The 14,725-nt window shown below is 32.3% G+C and overlaps 1 protein-coding gene across 1 annotated transcript in view; it reads left to right on the top strand.

Annotated features, from left to right (window-relative positions):
* The window catches only part of LOC144962929 (uncharacterized), a 40,177-nt gene that overhangs the window by 15,400 nt on the left and 10,052 nt on the right, over positions 1 to 14,725 (top strand). Inside the window, exons 8-22 of the mRNA XM_078896338.1 lie at positions 668 to 737; positions 1,761 to 1,893; positions 2,738 to 2,844; positions 4,604 to 4,769; positions 5,212 to 5,294; positions 7,852 to 8,011; positions 8,365 to 8,430; positions 8,723 to 8,872; positions 9,858 to 10,024; positions 10,750 to 10,831; positions 11,530 to 11,619; positions 11,957 to 12,011; positions 12,300 to 12,507; positions 13,104 to 13,191; positions 13,918 to 14,115. Of these exons, the coding sequence (XP_078752464.1) occupies positions 668 to 737; positions 1,761 to 1,893; positions 2,738 to 2,844; positions 4,604 to 4,769; positions 5,212 to 5,294; positions 7,852 to 8,011; positions 8,365 to 8,430; positions 8,723 to 8,872; positions 9,858 to 10,024; positions 10,750 to 10,831; positions 11,530 to 11,619; positions 11,957 to 12,011; positions 12,300 to 12,507; positions 13,104 to 13,191; positions 13,918 to 14,115 (1,823 nt within the window). The remainder of the gene's footprint in view (positions 1 to 667; positions 738 to 1,760; positions 1,894 to 2,737; positions 2,845 to 4,603; positions 4,770 to 5,211; positions 5,295 to 7,851; positions 8,012 to 8,364; positions 8,431 to 8,722; positions 8,873 to 9,857; positions 10,025 to 10,749; positions 10,832 to 11,529; positions 11,620 to 11,956; positions 12,012 to 12,299; positions 12,508 to 13,103; positions 13,192 to 13,917; positions 14,116 to 14,725) is intronic.

Genomic DNA, 14,725 nt, shown 5'->3' with positions numbered 1-14,725 from the left:
GTTGAGTCTGGAACATCGTTTACTGTGAATGTTTGGTCTTAAAAATTCAGTAACTATTTCAATGAAAATACTTTTAAAATATTTTTTCTATTGTAGCGATGCTTCCTTGCATTCTACATTTGCAGCTGTTGGACTCTTGAAGCTGATGTTTAACCCAGTTTCTGTAGCATTAAATAGACGGTAACAATTTCTTACTGTCTTTTGGAAAGGACTTGAGTCTATTGCAAAATACTTTTTGCGAGATCTAACAGACTCAGTTACATAATCATGCTGGATGGATAGAGGGTCACAAAAAAACTTTGAAAGCACGTCTGTCTGATACTGATCCCTTTACAGACATTGGGATCCCCATTCAATTGGGATTTTAGTAACATCTTTTTAAAAGTGGTTTCTCAACTTAAATATATAAATCAATTAGCGTGACGATTTTGACAAATCAATTAAGGTATCTGAAATTTTTGCTTTTTAAAAATTATTCTTATTTCAGGCCAACAATTGTTAAATAAGACTAAATTTGTTATTCAGAATATGGCTAATACTTGCCTTTTTTTTCCTGAAATGTTTCAATAAAAACTACCAGATTGTGTCCTAAGTTTTGTTATGCAGTTCTCGGATATTACATTTTTATTTACATTGTTTTTCTTTCTTCTCTTTCAACTTCTTGCAGGTACCAGCATATTTGAATCAATCCACAATTGTATTTATTTTGCTGTCCTAGTCATGAAAAGACTTAAGAGGTATATTTAAGGATTAAGAAATTGAATAGCCATTTGTTGTATCTGTTTGTCCCTCATTGCCTCATTCAGATTTCTTAAATACACCTTTGGCTATAATTACAATATAAAACATTGCTCAGTTATGCCTGGAATGGGAATGAATATTTTGAGCTGACCTTAGGAAATTCTATATGCGGCTATGTGGTCTAGTGGTATGACACTCGCTTTCGGATTGGAAGGTCCTGAGTTAGAGCCTCGCTCGGAGCATAGTTGAGTCCTTGGAAAAGGCTATTTGCTCACATTCTCTCACCGTACTCAGGTGTAAAATGAGTACCTGGCCGTTAACAGCATTGTCTTTGTCCGGAAAAAAAATTGTAATATCGCCTGACAGGCGTCATGACTCGTTCTACGTTACATGTTGCTGTTGGTCAGGGACCCCTTGTAAAGCGCTTTGAGCACATTTAGTGGATATTGCGCTATATAAAAGCTCATTTTTAAAAAATCCTGGAGCTGCCTCTTTTACTTCCCTTGCGGGTTGGGGAGGATGTTTGCTGTGTCTGTTTTATCTTTCCATATAACTGTGTCAATGTCCTGGAATGATGCCATTTGGGTTTGCCCCACCTGCTTCTTGTGCTGGGAGGGAAACAGACTTTGCGTATTTTTCATTAGATGATATTTTATTGTTTGTGAAGTGCGTCATTATATGTATGTATTTTAATATTTTAGTGTAATCCTAGCAAGATACTGTGCATATTTCTAGTGAGATCTTTAAGGTTATCTCAAACTTAAGACATGAATAGATTACTTTTGATTCTCCCATTATCTTCCTTTTTACTGGTTCTGAATTGATTTAAAAGTGTCACGAGACTTGTAAAACCCCAAAACAAAGGAAAAGTGTGAAACTTCTTTAACAATTCATTCTGGTCTGCAGAATGAAGCACAGAGATAATCTTTCTCATTTTTGTTTATAAATACACAGTAAAATTACTCTTTTGGTACAACAGAATATTATCCAATCTGATTTCAATTATATTCCATTTTCAGGCTGTTTTCTTGTCTTCCAAAGCCAACTGTTTGTCTTCTGGCAATGAATCAAAGAGTAAAAAATTTTTCTCCAAAGCTGCACCAGTTTTTTAAAGCTTGTGCGATGCCTAGTGATAATGCACAAGGAAACAAGGTAAAGTATTGAAAGATCTGTCTTATACAGATTTGATTAATATTATAGATTTCTATTGAGGCTGGAGGAAGAAGGGTGGACGAAATTTGATATTTTTTCACTCCAGATTAATATTTAATTAACTAAATGGGAGAAAACTTTGTTGTTTCACTGAAAAATGGATATGGCAACTTACATATAGAATTAAACCACATAAGTTTTAAATCATTAAGTAATTTAGATAAGCTTAGAAATTTCACATTTTTAGATAAATAAATGCTTTTGTTTTGTTTTTGTTTTTTGCTTATGACAGGTCTGTGCAGCTTCATCTTTCAAATTTTATTCTAAAAAATAATATACTGTGAGTTTTGCAAATTCACACTGATTTGTTAAGCTTTTTTAAAAATAGTAAAAAATGGTCTTTTGAATACTATGTCTCAGAAGGAACACAGCATTATCTGTGATTTTAAACATGCTTGTTAACTAAGCCTCAGTGTAGTGATATCAAGCCTATTTGAATGAGTGGCGCATAACAATGCACACAAATTACCATCTCCATGAATTGAGAATTGGAGGCAAGTGGTCATTTTTACACACTGCCTTGTGTTTATCTTGGCATTTTGATTTTTTAAAAATATGCCAAACTGACTTTTTTTTTGATGACAACAAAAATATAAAACAAACAAAAATCACTCAGTGACAAATTTATATATATTTGTTTGCCTTCCTCAAGTTTTCAAAATTATGTTATGTTGGCATTTTAAGAATGTTTCTATTTTTTAAAAAAATATACCATTTACACCTATGAGCATTAATTAATGTTTGTAGCAACAACTTTAATTCATGCAATTTTTTTTTCCCCCAGGATAAAATTGTTGAAAATTTATCAGACTTTAATGTGATGACCTCCTTCCAAAATTGGTCAAATTCAATTTCCGATGATAAGACTATTCACACTTTTAAGTGCCAAAGGTAAATGTTTTATTTGCTTATTTCGGTATTTTCAAAATTTCTGTTTTACACAAAGGCAGAGGTATAGTTTTTATTTTTTTTGTAGTTACAAATACGATCCCAAACTCTCAATGTCCACTTTATACAAATACTTGATCTGCAAATCTATATATAATTGTCATTTGCCACTACATGTGTAATGAATGAAAGAAAAACATACAAAATATGCAGGATGGGCAAACCCCTTTTTGCATATTATTCACTTGAACTTGCTTGCAGTTTTGACAAGGGGGTGTCCTGGGACTTTTGGTAGAGCATTGGTCAGATCTATCAATGAAGACATTTAATCATAAAATATCTTTCGGATCATTCTTTTCAAAATGAGAATTTTTTTAAAAAGTCACGTCTCGTGATGCATAAGTGGTGAGAAAATGAAATGCTTTATGATAACATGATTCCAATTTGATAAGCAAACAAACAAACAGCCATGAATGGGTGAGCTAAAGAAATAGGGGGAAATGATTTGCCTCTTAATTGGAGAGCTTGATTTGAATTCTGATCCTGATGGAAACTCAGACAATTTTCTCGTGACCTCTTTTTAACGTTATGATAGCTATGTCCCTTACATTCCTGAACTTAAAGAAAAAAAAAATAAATTCTTTTTTTAACATCCTTAGATAATTTATGAGTAGGGAAATCTCGAGACCAAATGTCTCATTGGGCATATTGAGGACTTCTTCTTGTTATTATTTCAACATAACAAATACATATATACATATTTTTTCAGATTTTGCTAAACTAATAATGATAGAAATTTTATTTCAGGCTCAATAAATGTTGTAAACGGGCTTGTTTATTTATCTCCAACTTGAAACCACACATCCATTTGAAAACTTTTTGAATACTGATTTCTGGGTGGGGTTCCTACCTCCCACAGTGGGCAGGAGGGAGGTACTTGCTGTGTCTTCTATCCCCTCTTATCTGTTTTCCAATTGCCTTCTGTCTTTGTCTTGGAGTGAGATTGCTTGGTTTTGTCCTGACCTGGGTCGGAGTCCTTGGCTGAGAGGGAAACAGTCGAATGTATAGTTATTGCTTTGGGAGATGATATTTTTTCCTTGTAAATCATCTCTCTGTTATGTACTGTATTATGTTTAATTTACATGTTATATCTGATTCGTTAACATTTGAGTGTATTCCTCTTAGTGGGGACCTGTGCTTGTGTCTGGATGAGACTTTTAGGTGATCTCAAACTAAGTACTTTGACGGTGTGCTCTTGGAATCTACATCTGTTTCCTATTTGAACAAATTCCCCTTTGTCTTACCTTTTCTGGGGTGCTTTAATTGAATTCTATAACTTTTTACTATCCCATTTCTTCCTTTTTACTGGCGCTGATATGACCTTAATGTGTTGCAAGCGCTGTAAAACCCTCAAAAACAAAAACAAACAAACGAATACTGATTTGTGCATACATTGTGAAAAGCTTTCAATCTTAGATGGATACAGATTTTTCATTCCTTTGAAATTTGTATCTTTGGAAATTAAAATAGAGATTTTATGTTTGCTTGTAAATTTTTCTTTCAAAATGTGGCAGCAACCTTATTTCAATTTGTACTTATAAATTACATTTGTAGATGCATTTCCTCAGGAAGATTCATTGAGGACAGAACTGAAAGCACCAACGAGTGGATACCATTGTTTTAAATAATTATTAATGGTCAGCTTTTTAACTGCTCAAATGCTCCTCAATGGATATTGATTTATATTACTGTTATATTTCAGGGATAACTTTTTTGCTCTTTACCAACGTTATCAAGAGGTGGATAAAGATCGCCATTTTTCAATGGATGAGCAAGTCCATTATGTCTACAATCCAAAGATAGCAGAGCATAAGTCAATGGTCAACCTAATGCATTTAGCACAATTGTTTGTGGATCTTTTGTTGAAGGTAATTTTGTAATTATAATGTCTTTGATATAGTTAGTAAATGGATTATAAAAGCATTCATCAGACTTTCACCTGTCACATAAACTATTCTTTTGATTCTTAAACAGTGTGAGTGTGCCAATGATAAATCCTTGAACAATTAACGCCCTCATGGTTTCGTTGTCATTGTTAATTTAATCTAGCTCTTTAACATTCAAAAATTGAGTTACAGCTCTCACCTCCTCCTTTCTCCCTTGACAAAGTCTCAAAGTGAATAGGCATTTTTGAAATGTATGTGCATGATAAGTGTGCTTATGATAATTTTGTGGAATATCCAGAAGGGAAGGATACATCTAGGCCTTTTTACAGCAAAATTCAAACAGGTTGCTTATATATGTCAATTTTCCTGTTGATTCTTAAAGAATCCTCGTATATTGAATTTTTTTCTCTTCTGTTTCTTTCAGACCTCAATACATCACTCAAACAGTCGAGTCAACTACCTTGAAATGGTGCTTAATATCAACAGTGACACTGATGGTTTTGAGAAGTAAGAATCAGGGAAAATGGTTAACATTTTTATAATGTTCTTATGTAATTTGCTTAAAGGTTCTTTTGGTGGAATGTTGGTGATTTTCAGCCAAATTCCACATTTTTCAAAGCCAGACTTCAAGCATACATATAAGCCTTTATGTTTATGGCTACCAGAAGACATAATTTAACCCATAAGTATGAAAAAAACTACTTTTAGTGGACCCTGTATTAAAAAAAAATTGGCTAATAATGGCATATTTTAAAATTATTTGATCTCTAATCTAGATGTCTTTATCTAATCTAGTGTTAGTGAGTCGGCATCAGTATCCTGTAGCAGCAGCAGTAGTAGTAATTTATGATAGATGGATGAACTAGTCATATTTTTAGGTTTATTTTGTTGACAAAGGTTAGAAAACTCTAAATGACATTTTCTCTAAAGTTGCATTTTACGCTTTTTTTTTGGTTGTATTTTTCAGTTCTAAAATCTGAGCCATTAAAATAGGCACTTTGTTCATTTTTTGCACAGATGCTCTTTATAGGTTGTTCTAAATAGCTGGCCAATTAGAAAAATTACTTTTTTTATGCAAAAAGTGGGCAATTTTAACATATTTTTGAAAAAAATCATAGCTTTTTAAATGTGCATAAATTTCTAAATTTAAGTTGTCAGCTATTTGTAGGAAGGATGTATCTTTATATTAAAAAAGAAATGATTGTTGTAAAGTTATAAATAACAGATTTTAGAATTGAAAAAAAAATAATGCTAATTTGTAAACAAAAATCCAAGATGGCGGCCGGCATCATGGCAACCATATTATAAACAATGTAGCAATGGCTATTCTGCATAAATCTTTGGGCCTCTTTTTCGCTCACAAAGTGCCCAAATTCGCGACAAAATATGGGACGAAGCCATTCCGTACATGCTATTTAAAAAAATTAATTACGACGCTGTTTATCGATGAATATGACTGAAAGTTGGCACACAGAAAAGATGTCATTTTAGATTATGTCAAGCGACAAAACTTGTACGATTACCAGAAGACCGTTAAAAATAGATTTCTACTCTTTGGAGTACAATATTTCTAAAACTACAAAGAGGAGAGATTTTGTCGCTCATAAGGTTATATATGCACATTTCTTCTATTTATATTTCAAATTTCATTGGATTATGATAAGTACTTTTCCCGTATTCTCACAAAACAACCTGATTTGCATTTCAATGATTGAAAATATGGAGACTGCCATTTTGCTCCTCCACCGCGCGACACGGCGACACGAAAATGACGTGAGCGAGGCAAGGCTGCCAGATAGCCAGACTTTAACCTGACCAAATTCGGCTTCAAAAGTGACTAAATAGAAAATAATATGGCTTTCACTATTAAGACTGGTCCACTTAAAATGAACTAAATTTTAACAAACAGAAAATTGAATAGACTAGGATAAGTGTCACTGAGACAAAAATAGATGAATAAAATTAAATAAAAGAAACAAAATTATATATCTTGCAACCTTGTTCGCGATGACTGATGACACAAATCCTCACGCGCTTTTTTAAAATTAAGGTATTGTTTCATTGTTATGTCATAGGGATAGTAGATTAACACACTCTCTCTCTCTCTCTCTCTCTCTCTCTCTCTCTCTCTCTCTCTCTCTCTCTCTCTCTCTCTCCCTCTCCCTCTCCCTCTCTCTCTCTCTCTCTCTCTCTCTCTCTCTCTCTCTCTCTCTCTCTCTAATAAATACTAGAAATAACATAAGCCATGGTCTCAAGGGACTGATTGATAATAATTTAGCAGGCATTTTTCGTGTCATTTGTATGGGTTGTAGACACAAAATTACACTTCGGAAAAGTTCCAAATGATCAATATTATGTATATCTTAAAGCAAAATTATAGTTGACCCTAGCCATGCAGCTCTAAAACTATACTAGTTAGAACTCTTCTGATGTCCATCATATTTTCGGATAATTTTGCCATAAAATTGCCAAGTTTTGATATCTAATTCCACATATTAAACGAGATAGAGCCACAAACCAGAATAAAACGCAGAAAAAGCGTCCCATATTTTCCGTTATTTTTTTCTCTTTGTGAGTCATCCAAATAAATGACACCTTTGAAACTGCGTAACTTTTGTTATATATTAATGGATTTTCAAAATTCAAAAAGAGTTTTACTCAATGGAGATAGATAGGGCTTTGATTTAAGAGTAGTATTTCCTACACAAATAGAAAACAAAAATTTTCATAGTCATTGCTAAACAATGTTTAAAATGTGTTTTCCTCCACTTCTGACCATGGGCTTTCTTTGGGCATGTTTCTATTGCTTATTTTCTATTTTTTCTCTCCTAAAAATTGGTTTCTCCACCGATAGAACCCCTTAAGCATAAAACATTTCCTGCACTCAGTTCAAAATGATTTTGGAGAGAAAACAAAATATTAAAAATGATATAGAATTTAGATTTGACTTTTTTCCCCCTGTAGTTAGAAAGCAATCTTGTTTCTCGAAATATTTAAATTACCACATGTAACCTTGATGGTGTCCTTAAGTTATCAAGAATCAAATTTTTTTTCAACCATCCAGACAATATGAAAAGTGGAGAGAGTACAACAGTGCTTTGAAATTGGGTTCACCTCCAAGATGGAACAGGAATGAATTGTTTTTTATAGACTTCCTGAAGGCTATTCGTTGTCCTTCTTTTACTGAGATATTGAAAAATGTTGTTTCATCCAAAATTTTAGAGGTAAGATAGTATGGATTTCAAAGATATCACCTAAATTGTGTGCTCAGATAATGCTATGATAGATTTGAGGTTATACATCTGTCTCAGAATTTGAATGAATTTTGTTTTATATTGCAAAGCAGGAGAATTTGAAGAGGAAGCCTATCTTTGAAATTTAAAAAAAAAAAAAAAGGGGGGGGGGGGGTGGTCCATGCTTCCTGATCTCAAAGCAAATAAGTTGTAACAATTTCAGTATTCAAAACGTTATTGGCAGAAGACATTGCTCCCTTCATTGTGTGTTTTATACAAATAATGATAGTTCTTTTATGTCGAAAGTTAGCATGAGAATCATTTATTAATTTTTTTTTCCACAGTTGAATAATTCTGATTTTGAAAACTTGAAAGATCTACATTCTTCTATTTGTATTCCTGATGATCAGGTAAGCTGTTATGGCCACAGAAATGAAAAAGACCAAGAGTTAAGATAATTTGTAGATTATGTCTTTCGTTTGTACATTATATGACATCATGATGTGATAATCAATATACAATTTTGCATTTAAAATCTTATAACATTAAACTGACCTTCTCTTTGTCCACTTTTGGAATTTTAAGAATAAAAATGATAAAAAATGTTTTTAATGCAATAATGATTGAAATTTGAAATTAAGAAGGAAGGCACATTTTTTCAATCAATTATATTTTATTTGTGGTTATTCATCTGAAATCCAGACCCCAAAGCGTTGTGAAAGGTTCACAACAACTGTATATCGCCTTTGCATCCTAGCCAAATTCCTGGGTTATCTAGTCTTTGATCCATACACTGGTGCAGAAGACCTGTCCCCGGAGGAAAGTCACTACATTATCACTGTTAGAGAGATGGTGAGTCTTTGAGCTTTTATATTTGTACCGTCAACCACTTAGAATATTTAATTTCTATGTTCGGGATTGGATTGCACTATACCACGATTTATCTGAGTTAAACCCTTTTTCCTTCACTGGTTGTGATTTTTAAAAAAAAAAAGATTCATTCAATATATACTCAAATTCATACCATTGTATTATCTCATCTGGGTATAAGTGCAATCACGGTGCAGCTTTATTTGTTCTGTTGTATGATTATGTGAGGCAGTGAGGCTGGTAACAAATCATATTAGCACCTCTATGTATTGTGTTTTATCATGAATGTTAAGTTTTTTAGGTGACTTGGACTCATTTCAAAACGTTTAGAGCACATTTAGTGGATATTGTGCTATATCTCACTTACAACCTCACAATTTAGCAATATATCTGAATTGAAATCTTTCTAGATAATCACGCACACGCTCAACATGTTTAGATCATGAATCTGAAATTGGAAAATGATAGTCAGTGTTCTGGGTCCTGACAGCTGTAATGGTAGAACTCCTACCTCACAATCAAAGGTACCAGTATTGGTTCCAGATGGAAATGATTATTTCGGACCCCTTTTTTTACTCTTCCATCAGTCACTTGTTTTTGGATTTGTTAGATCGGGTAAAAAGAATTTAAGAATAGACCACTGTCCTATCCAAAGGTTAGCAAATAATTGTTTCTGTTTGTTTGATAGACCAACATCCTTTTCAAAGGGTAGCAAACAATTTTAACTGCATTTTGATACTATAGAAATGGGGATAAATCTTGATCCACAGGCCTTATAATGCTGAAGGACTGCTTTTATTATTATTATTATTATTATTATTATTATTATTATTATTATTATTATTATTATTATTATTATTATTATTATTATTATTATTATTATTATTAATATCATTATTCTTCTTCATCTTTTTTTTCTTCTTATTGTAATTTAGTATTGTAATTCTGTTTTTTTTTTTATTGACAGACACCTCTTCCTTTGCCTTTACACATGCTATTGAAGACTGCCTTTGAGAAAGGTCATCTCTGCTTGACAGTCCCGTGGATTATTCAGTATCTCTCACTGATGGATGCTGGTGCTTCCAAAGTGACTGTTTACTCCCAGATTATGGATCAGTTGTGTTTAATCCATCGGTATTTAAATTACATGATCTTTGTTTGTAACTAATTACAATAGGATTTATTACTTTTAAGAAAAGCAGTTGATTGGAATGTAATGCAACTATAACCTCTTCTTTATTTCTTTTCATTTTTTCTTCTCTCCTTTATTTTTTAATTCATAATTTGTTGTTATGAAAGCAGAAATATCATATAAACTAAGGGATACGAGTTGCCACATTAAATATAAATTGGAAAAATTGAATTTGACAAATTTTTTATTCATGATTCAAGTATAAAAGAAATGAAACTTTTCACATTATGACATTCATTATGCATTTATAGAGAATACTGAAATCACATAATAAATGAAAATAGTGTTCATTGAATAAAAATAAGTACAGATTTGTCATTCTTTGTTATACAAGATCCTTTCTCAATCACCAGATCTGTAAAATTTCAGTCTTGGGTGTGGGAAGTGTTAGGATGTTTCTGGACAATTTTTAAAATTGGAGGGAAATGGGATTTAGAAATGAATAAATTCATGACTGAACAAAAGCCTTTAAAGTTAATTCTATAACAGATCAAGCTCTTTTCTTTTTTTAAGGCAACTGATAGTGAAATAAGAAAATAAACTGATAGGTACGCTTTGCTTAGGTGGTAAATCAAATTATGATTATTTAACATATACATAACAATGAAAATTATCACACAATTCCTTCTGGCATTTCTCTCTCTTCCACCCCCCCCCCCCCCAATAGTCATGCATGGATGAATCTTTTCTGCAAAGGATACAACAACGTTGGACTGCTCATTACGTCCTGTATAAGTTGGTTGTTTGAGGTAAGTGTTGCTATCGTACAATATCAAAATACAGAGTGTATAGGCATTATGCCTTTATGTCTTGCATAAGATAATTTTGTACTTATGAAGATTTTATTTTTAGAATACATTAATTCGCAGACTTAGGATTAAGAAAGATACATTATACTGATAACTTTTATTTTTTTAAAAAGGCTCTTTAAATAAATTAAGTGACTAGTTAACCTTTTGTTTATGCAATTGATTTGAAAATTAGTGACAAAATAGAAAAACACTATGCTGAACATGAAAAAGAAAGGAGATTTATCATATTTTATACACCATCTGAGATAGCTCCTTAAAGGTGTTATTTGAAATATAATTTTCGGTTTCAAATCTGACTGTTCCAAAAATATTTTTAACATTTTCTCCTTAATTTTGATTAACAGCCCCCGACCAAAATTTTATATTCTTGTTCTTCATTTTATTTATCAACCAAATCTTGTGTTGTTTATTTTTTAACAGAAATTGATCATAAACTGTTTAAATGCAGAAAAAATGAAAAATGATAAAAGCAACACAATGCTTTGGTCAAAGATCTGGGAATATAGTTCAAGAAATTTGACACAACTAAAAATCCGAACAGTTTATGTGAATTTGATTACAAATGCATTGTATTCCATTCATATTTCATCCTTATCTTTACAATCATTCATCCTTTTAAAAAAAAATAATTCCAGAATCCCAATTTGCCTACTGGTCTGATTTACACCCAGTCTCATGAACCACAGAATATTTCTCTTTCATCGCATCCTGTGACAAAAACTTTGGTAAGTTGAAACATAATTTATGGATTATAAATAATAGTGGAAATATATTCAGAGCGTGGGATTATTAATTATTATTTTCATTTATTTTTTTTAATCTAAAAATATACACCATAACATTTAATCTGTCAATGTTTTTAACATTACAAATATTAAACTTGAAAATTTAATCAATGTAGAAAATTAATAGATCATAAATTAATTTAGATAAATTTTCTTATTCAAAACCTCAATTAATATTACAATAAATAATTTTTGAACTTTCTCATATTGGTTTTAGGGCTCACAATCCTTCCTATGTCGTTTATATTTATTATTTGCACATTGAATTGTTTTTCAGGATACCCAGAGACTAGTCACATCAAACTTGCTATATTGGTGCTGTCCATTCCTGAGTAAGTATTTAATAAAAGGAATAGTTTCTTTCCTATTTTCTGTTTTCAACTTTAAATAAGTTGTTCTTGGTTGCTAAAGATATAAGATCATAAAAGTTTTAAAACTGAAGAAAAGCTTACTAGGCATAATATATTGGTTACTTTGTGTCACTCATGTTGTTAAATTTTTTTTTCTTTCTATCTCTCTCTGTTGTAGATGTGGCTGTACAGCTTATGCAATTATTTGAAAATAGATGTTTGAATGAATATACTTTAAGCTGATCATTTATAAATAAAATTTGCCTTCAGATGCTGGCCATATTCCCCTGGTTTTATTTGCCTTAAATCAAAACCAGCCACCAAGTGTTAGAAGTATTGTGCCATTAACTCCTTCATCGTCCAAGCCTATGCCTGCCTCTACTTTGATTCCACATCAAGAGAGAGATAAAGAAATAGATGAGTTGTGTCAGTGGCTGCGTTTGTCTCTATGCAATCAGATATCGACTGACGATAAAAGGTGGGTTTTTATACAGTGTGTGTGTGTGTGTGTGTGTGTGTGCATCCCCATATGTATTGATAACATTCAGTCTTTCATTTAGTCGACATCATGATTGTTAATTATACATTCACAAGTTATCTTTCATTTCTTTATTATATCAGTCCTCAATTTAAGTTTAGTCAAGTGCAACCTGAGCAAACAATCATTTCCCACAGACTGAATTGTTTTCATTGCAAGAGCTTTAACAGTGATCTCTCTCTCTCTCTCTCTCTCTCTCTCTCTCTCTCTCTCTCTCTCTCTCTCTCTCTCTCTCTCTCTCTCTCTCTCTCTCTCTCTCTCCTCTTCTCTCTCTCTCTTCTCCTCTCTCTCTCTCTTTTTTTTTTTTCTCTCTCTCTCTCTCTCTCTGTCTCTCTCTTTCTCTCTCTCTCTCTCTCTCTCTTCTCTCTCTTCTCTCTCTCTCTCTCTCTCTCTCTCTCTCTCTCTCTCTCTCTCTCTCTCTCTCTCTCTCACACACACACACACACACACGCACACACAGAAAACTGTTTAGTTTAAAGCTACATTAAAGCTTGTTTTCTAATGGCAGTTTTTATAATTAATTTTTTACATTTCAGCCAGAGTATTGAAACTGTAAAAGTTGGCGATGAATCTGCTCAAAGTAATGATGGAGAACCTCCTTCAAAACCTAATAAGATGTGTCTGGTAAGATTTTCAATTAAAGCACAGATTGATTTTATCAATTATTTTTTGGGTTTTTTTTTATCAATGTCTTGTATGTGGATATATTTTGATATATTTCTTAGTATTATTATTTGTGGCTGGAATTTATGGCCCACCTTGTATAGCTTAATTTGCGTATTAATACGCTATTCTTGTGTTATAAAAAATTCTATTTAAAATACCTTTCTAATAACCTCCTTTATTGCTTCTCCCAGAGGTTGGTTGTTAAGGCGGTTACTACTGTACCTCATTGGAAGGAAAAAAGAAAAGAAAAATATAGAAAGGAGAAGAAAAAAATTTAAAGAATTAAATTCAAATAAAAGATTGAAAAATAATAAACAAAATTATACAAATTTCTTTCTCATTTTGAATAATTTAGATTTGAATTTGTATAACCATTCTTGGCTCAGGATTCGTCTTTGCTATTTATTGTACCCTGATAATAGATCATCTCACAATCATGTTGTTTCACTTGTTATAGTTGCCTTGATTTCACAGAAAAATGAATGGAACAGGCACTTATGTTAATAATAACAAGAAATTAAATGTGGATGGTGGCAATTGCAGAGCACCCCTCTTGTCACCAGGCGGAGTTGACGTAACAGTCGGGTTGTGGGTTTGAATCCTAATCACTGCAAAGTTTTTTTATTCTCTTTGTCTTCTAGCACTTTTTTACTCTCTTCAATTTTTGATTTCACACTGTTTCAGGACGAGTTGACTGCCAACTTCCAACAGTGCCACCCATACCTAAGCAACTGCATTTACCAGTCAGTTGACCTGATGTGTGGGAAAGTGCAGGACTACACAGTGAACACGCTTCTCAAGTTGGCTGTCTTTGAGGCAAGGGCCAAAGTCCGAAAGAAATTCATGAACATGGATGCAGGGGAAGATATACATAGCATCAAGGTATGAAAAAATTGACGAAATGGTTTATTTGATTTTTAAAAATTATCTCACATTTTATTAAAATTAAATTCATTTTGTGCAAGAGGTCAATTAAAAAAAAATAATTATTTTATTTTAAAGCAATTGATTTGAAAGTTTTTAAAACCTCCCATGGTGAGCAGGAGGTCACTTGCTGTGTCTTCCATCTCCCTATATCTGTATCTGTTTACTGACACCGAATTGACCTAAATGTGTCACAAACACTGTAAAACTTAGAAACTTAACAAATGTTAGTAAAAAGAATAGAAAACCACTACTTTCACAATAATAATAAAAAAAAGAATAAAGATATATCTTACAGATAACCTTGTACGACTTGCCAAAAAAAAAAGTATTGACTATAGGATAGAAGACTGATGTAAATTTATACATTGTTTCCTTTTATTTCAATTTTTTTTCTGTAAAAGTTCATTTGTGCTCGATTTCTCATAATTTTTTCTTCTGTGAAAAAGATTTAGTATTTTAAAAGTTTTTTATTTCAACTGGAATCCTCCTATTCTTTCCCTTGGTAACAGTAACATACTGTTATTAGTATAAATCCTCCATGAATCACATAATTCCAGTTAAGTCT

The sequence above is a fragment of the Berghia stephanieae genome, chromosome 1 (genome assembly GCF_034508935.2).
Source record: "Berghia stephanieae isolate SIO BIC M18660-M18661 chromosome 1, UCSD_Bste_1.3, whole genome shotgun sequence".
In the NCBI taxonomy this organism is placed as follows: Eukaryota; Metazoa; Mollusca; class Gastropoda; order Nudibranchia; family Aeolidiidae; genus Berghia; species Berghia stephanieae.
Note: the sequence above shows the minus strand (reverse complement) of the source record. Positions and strands in the feature narration are given on the sequence as shown.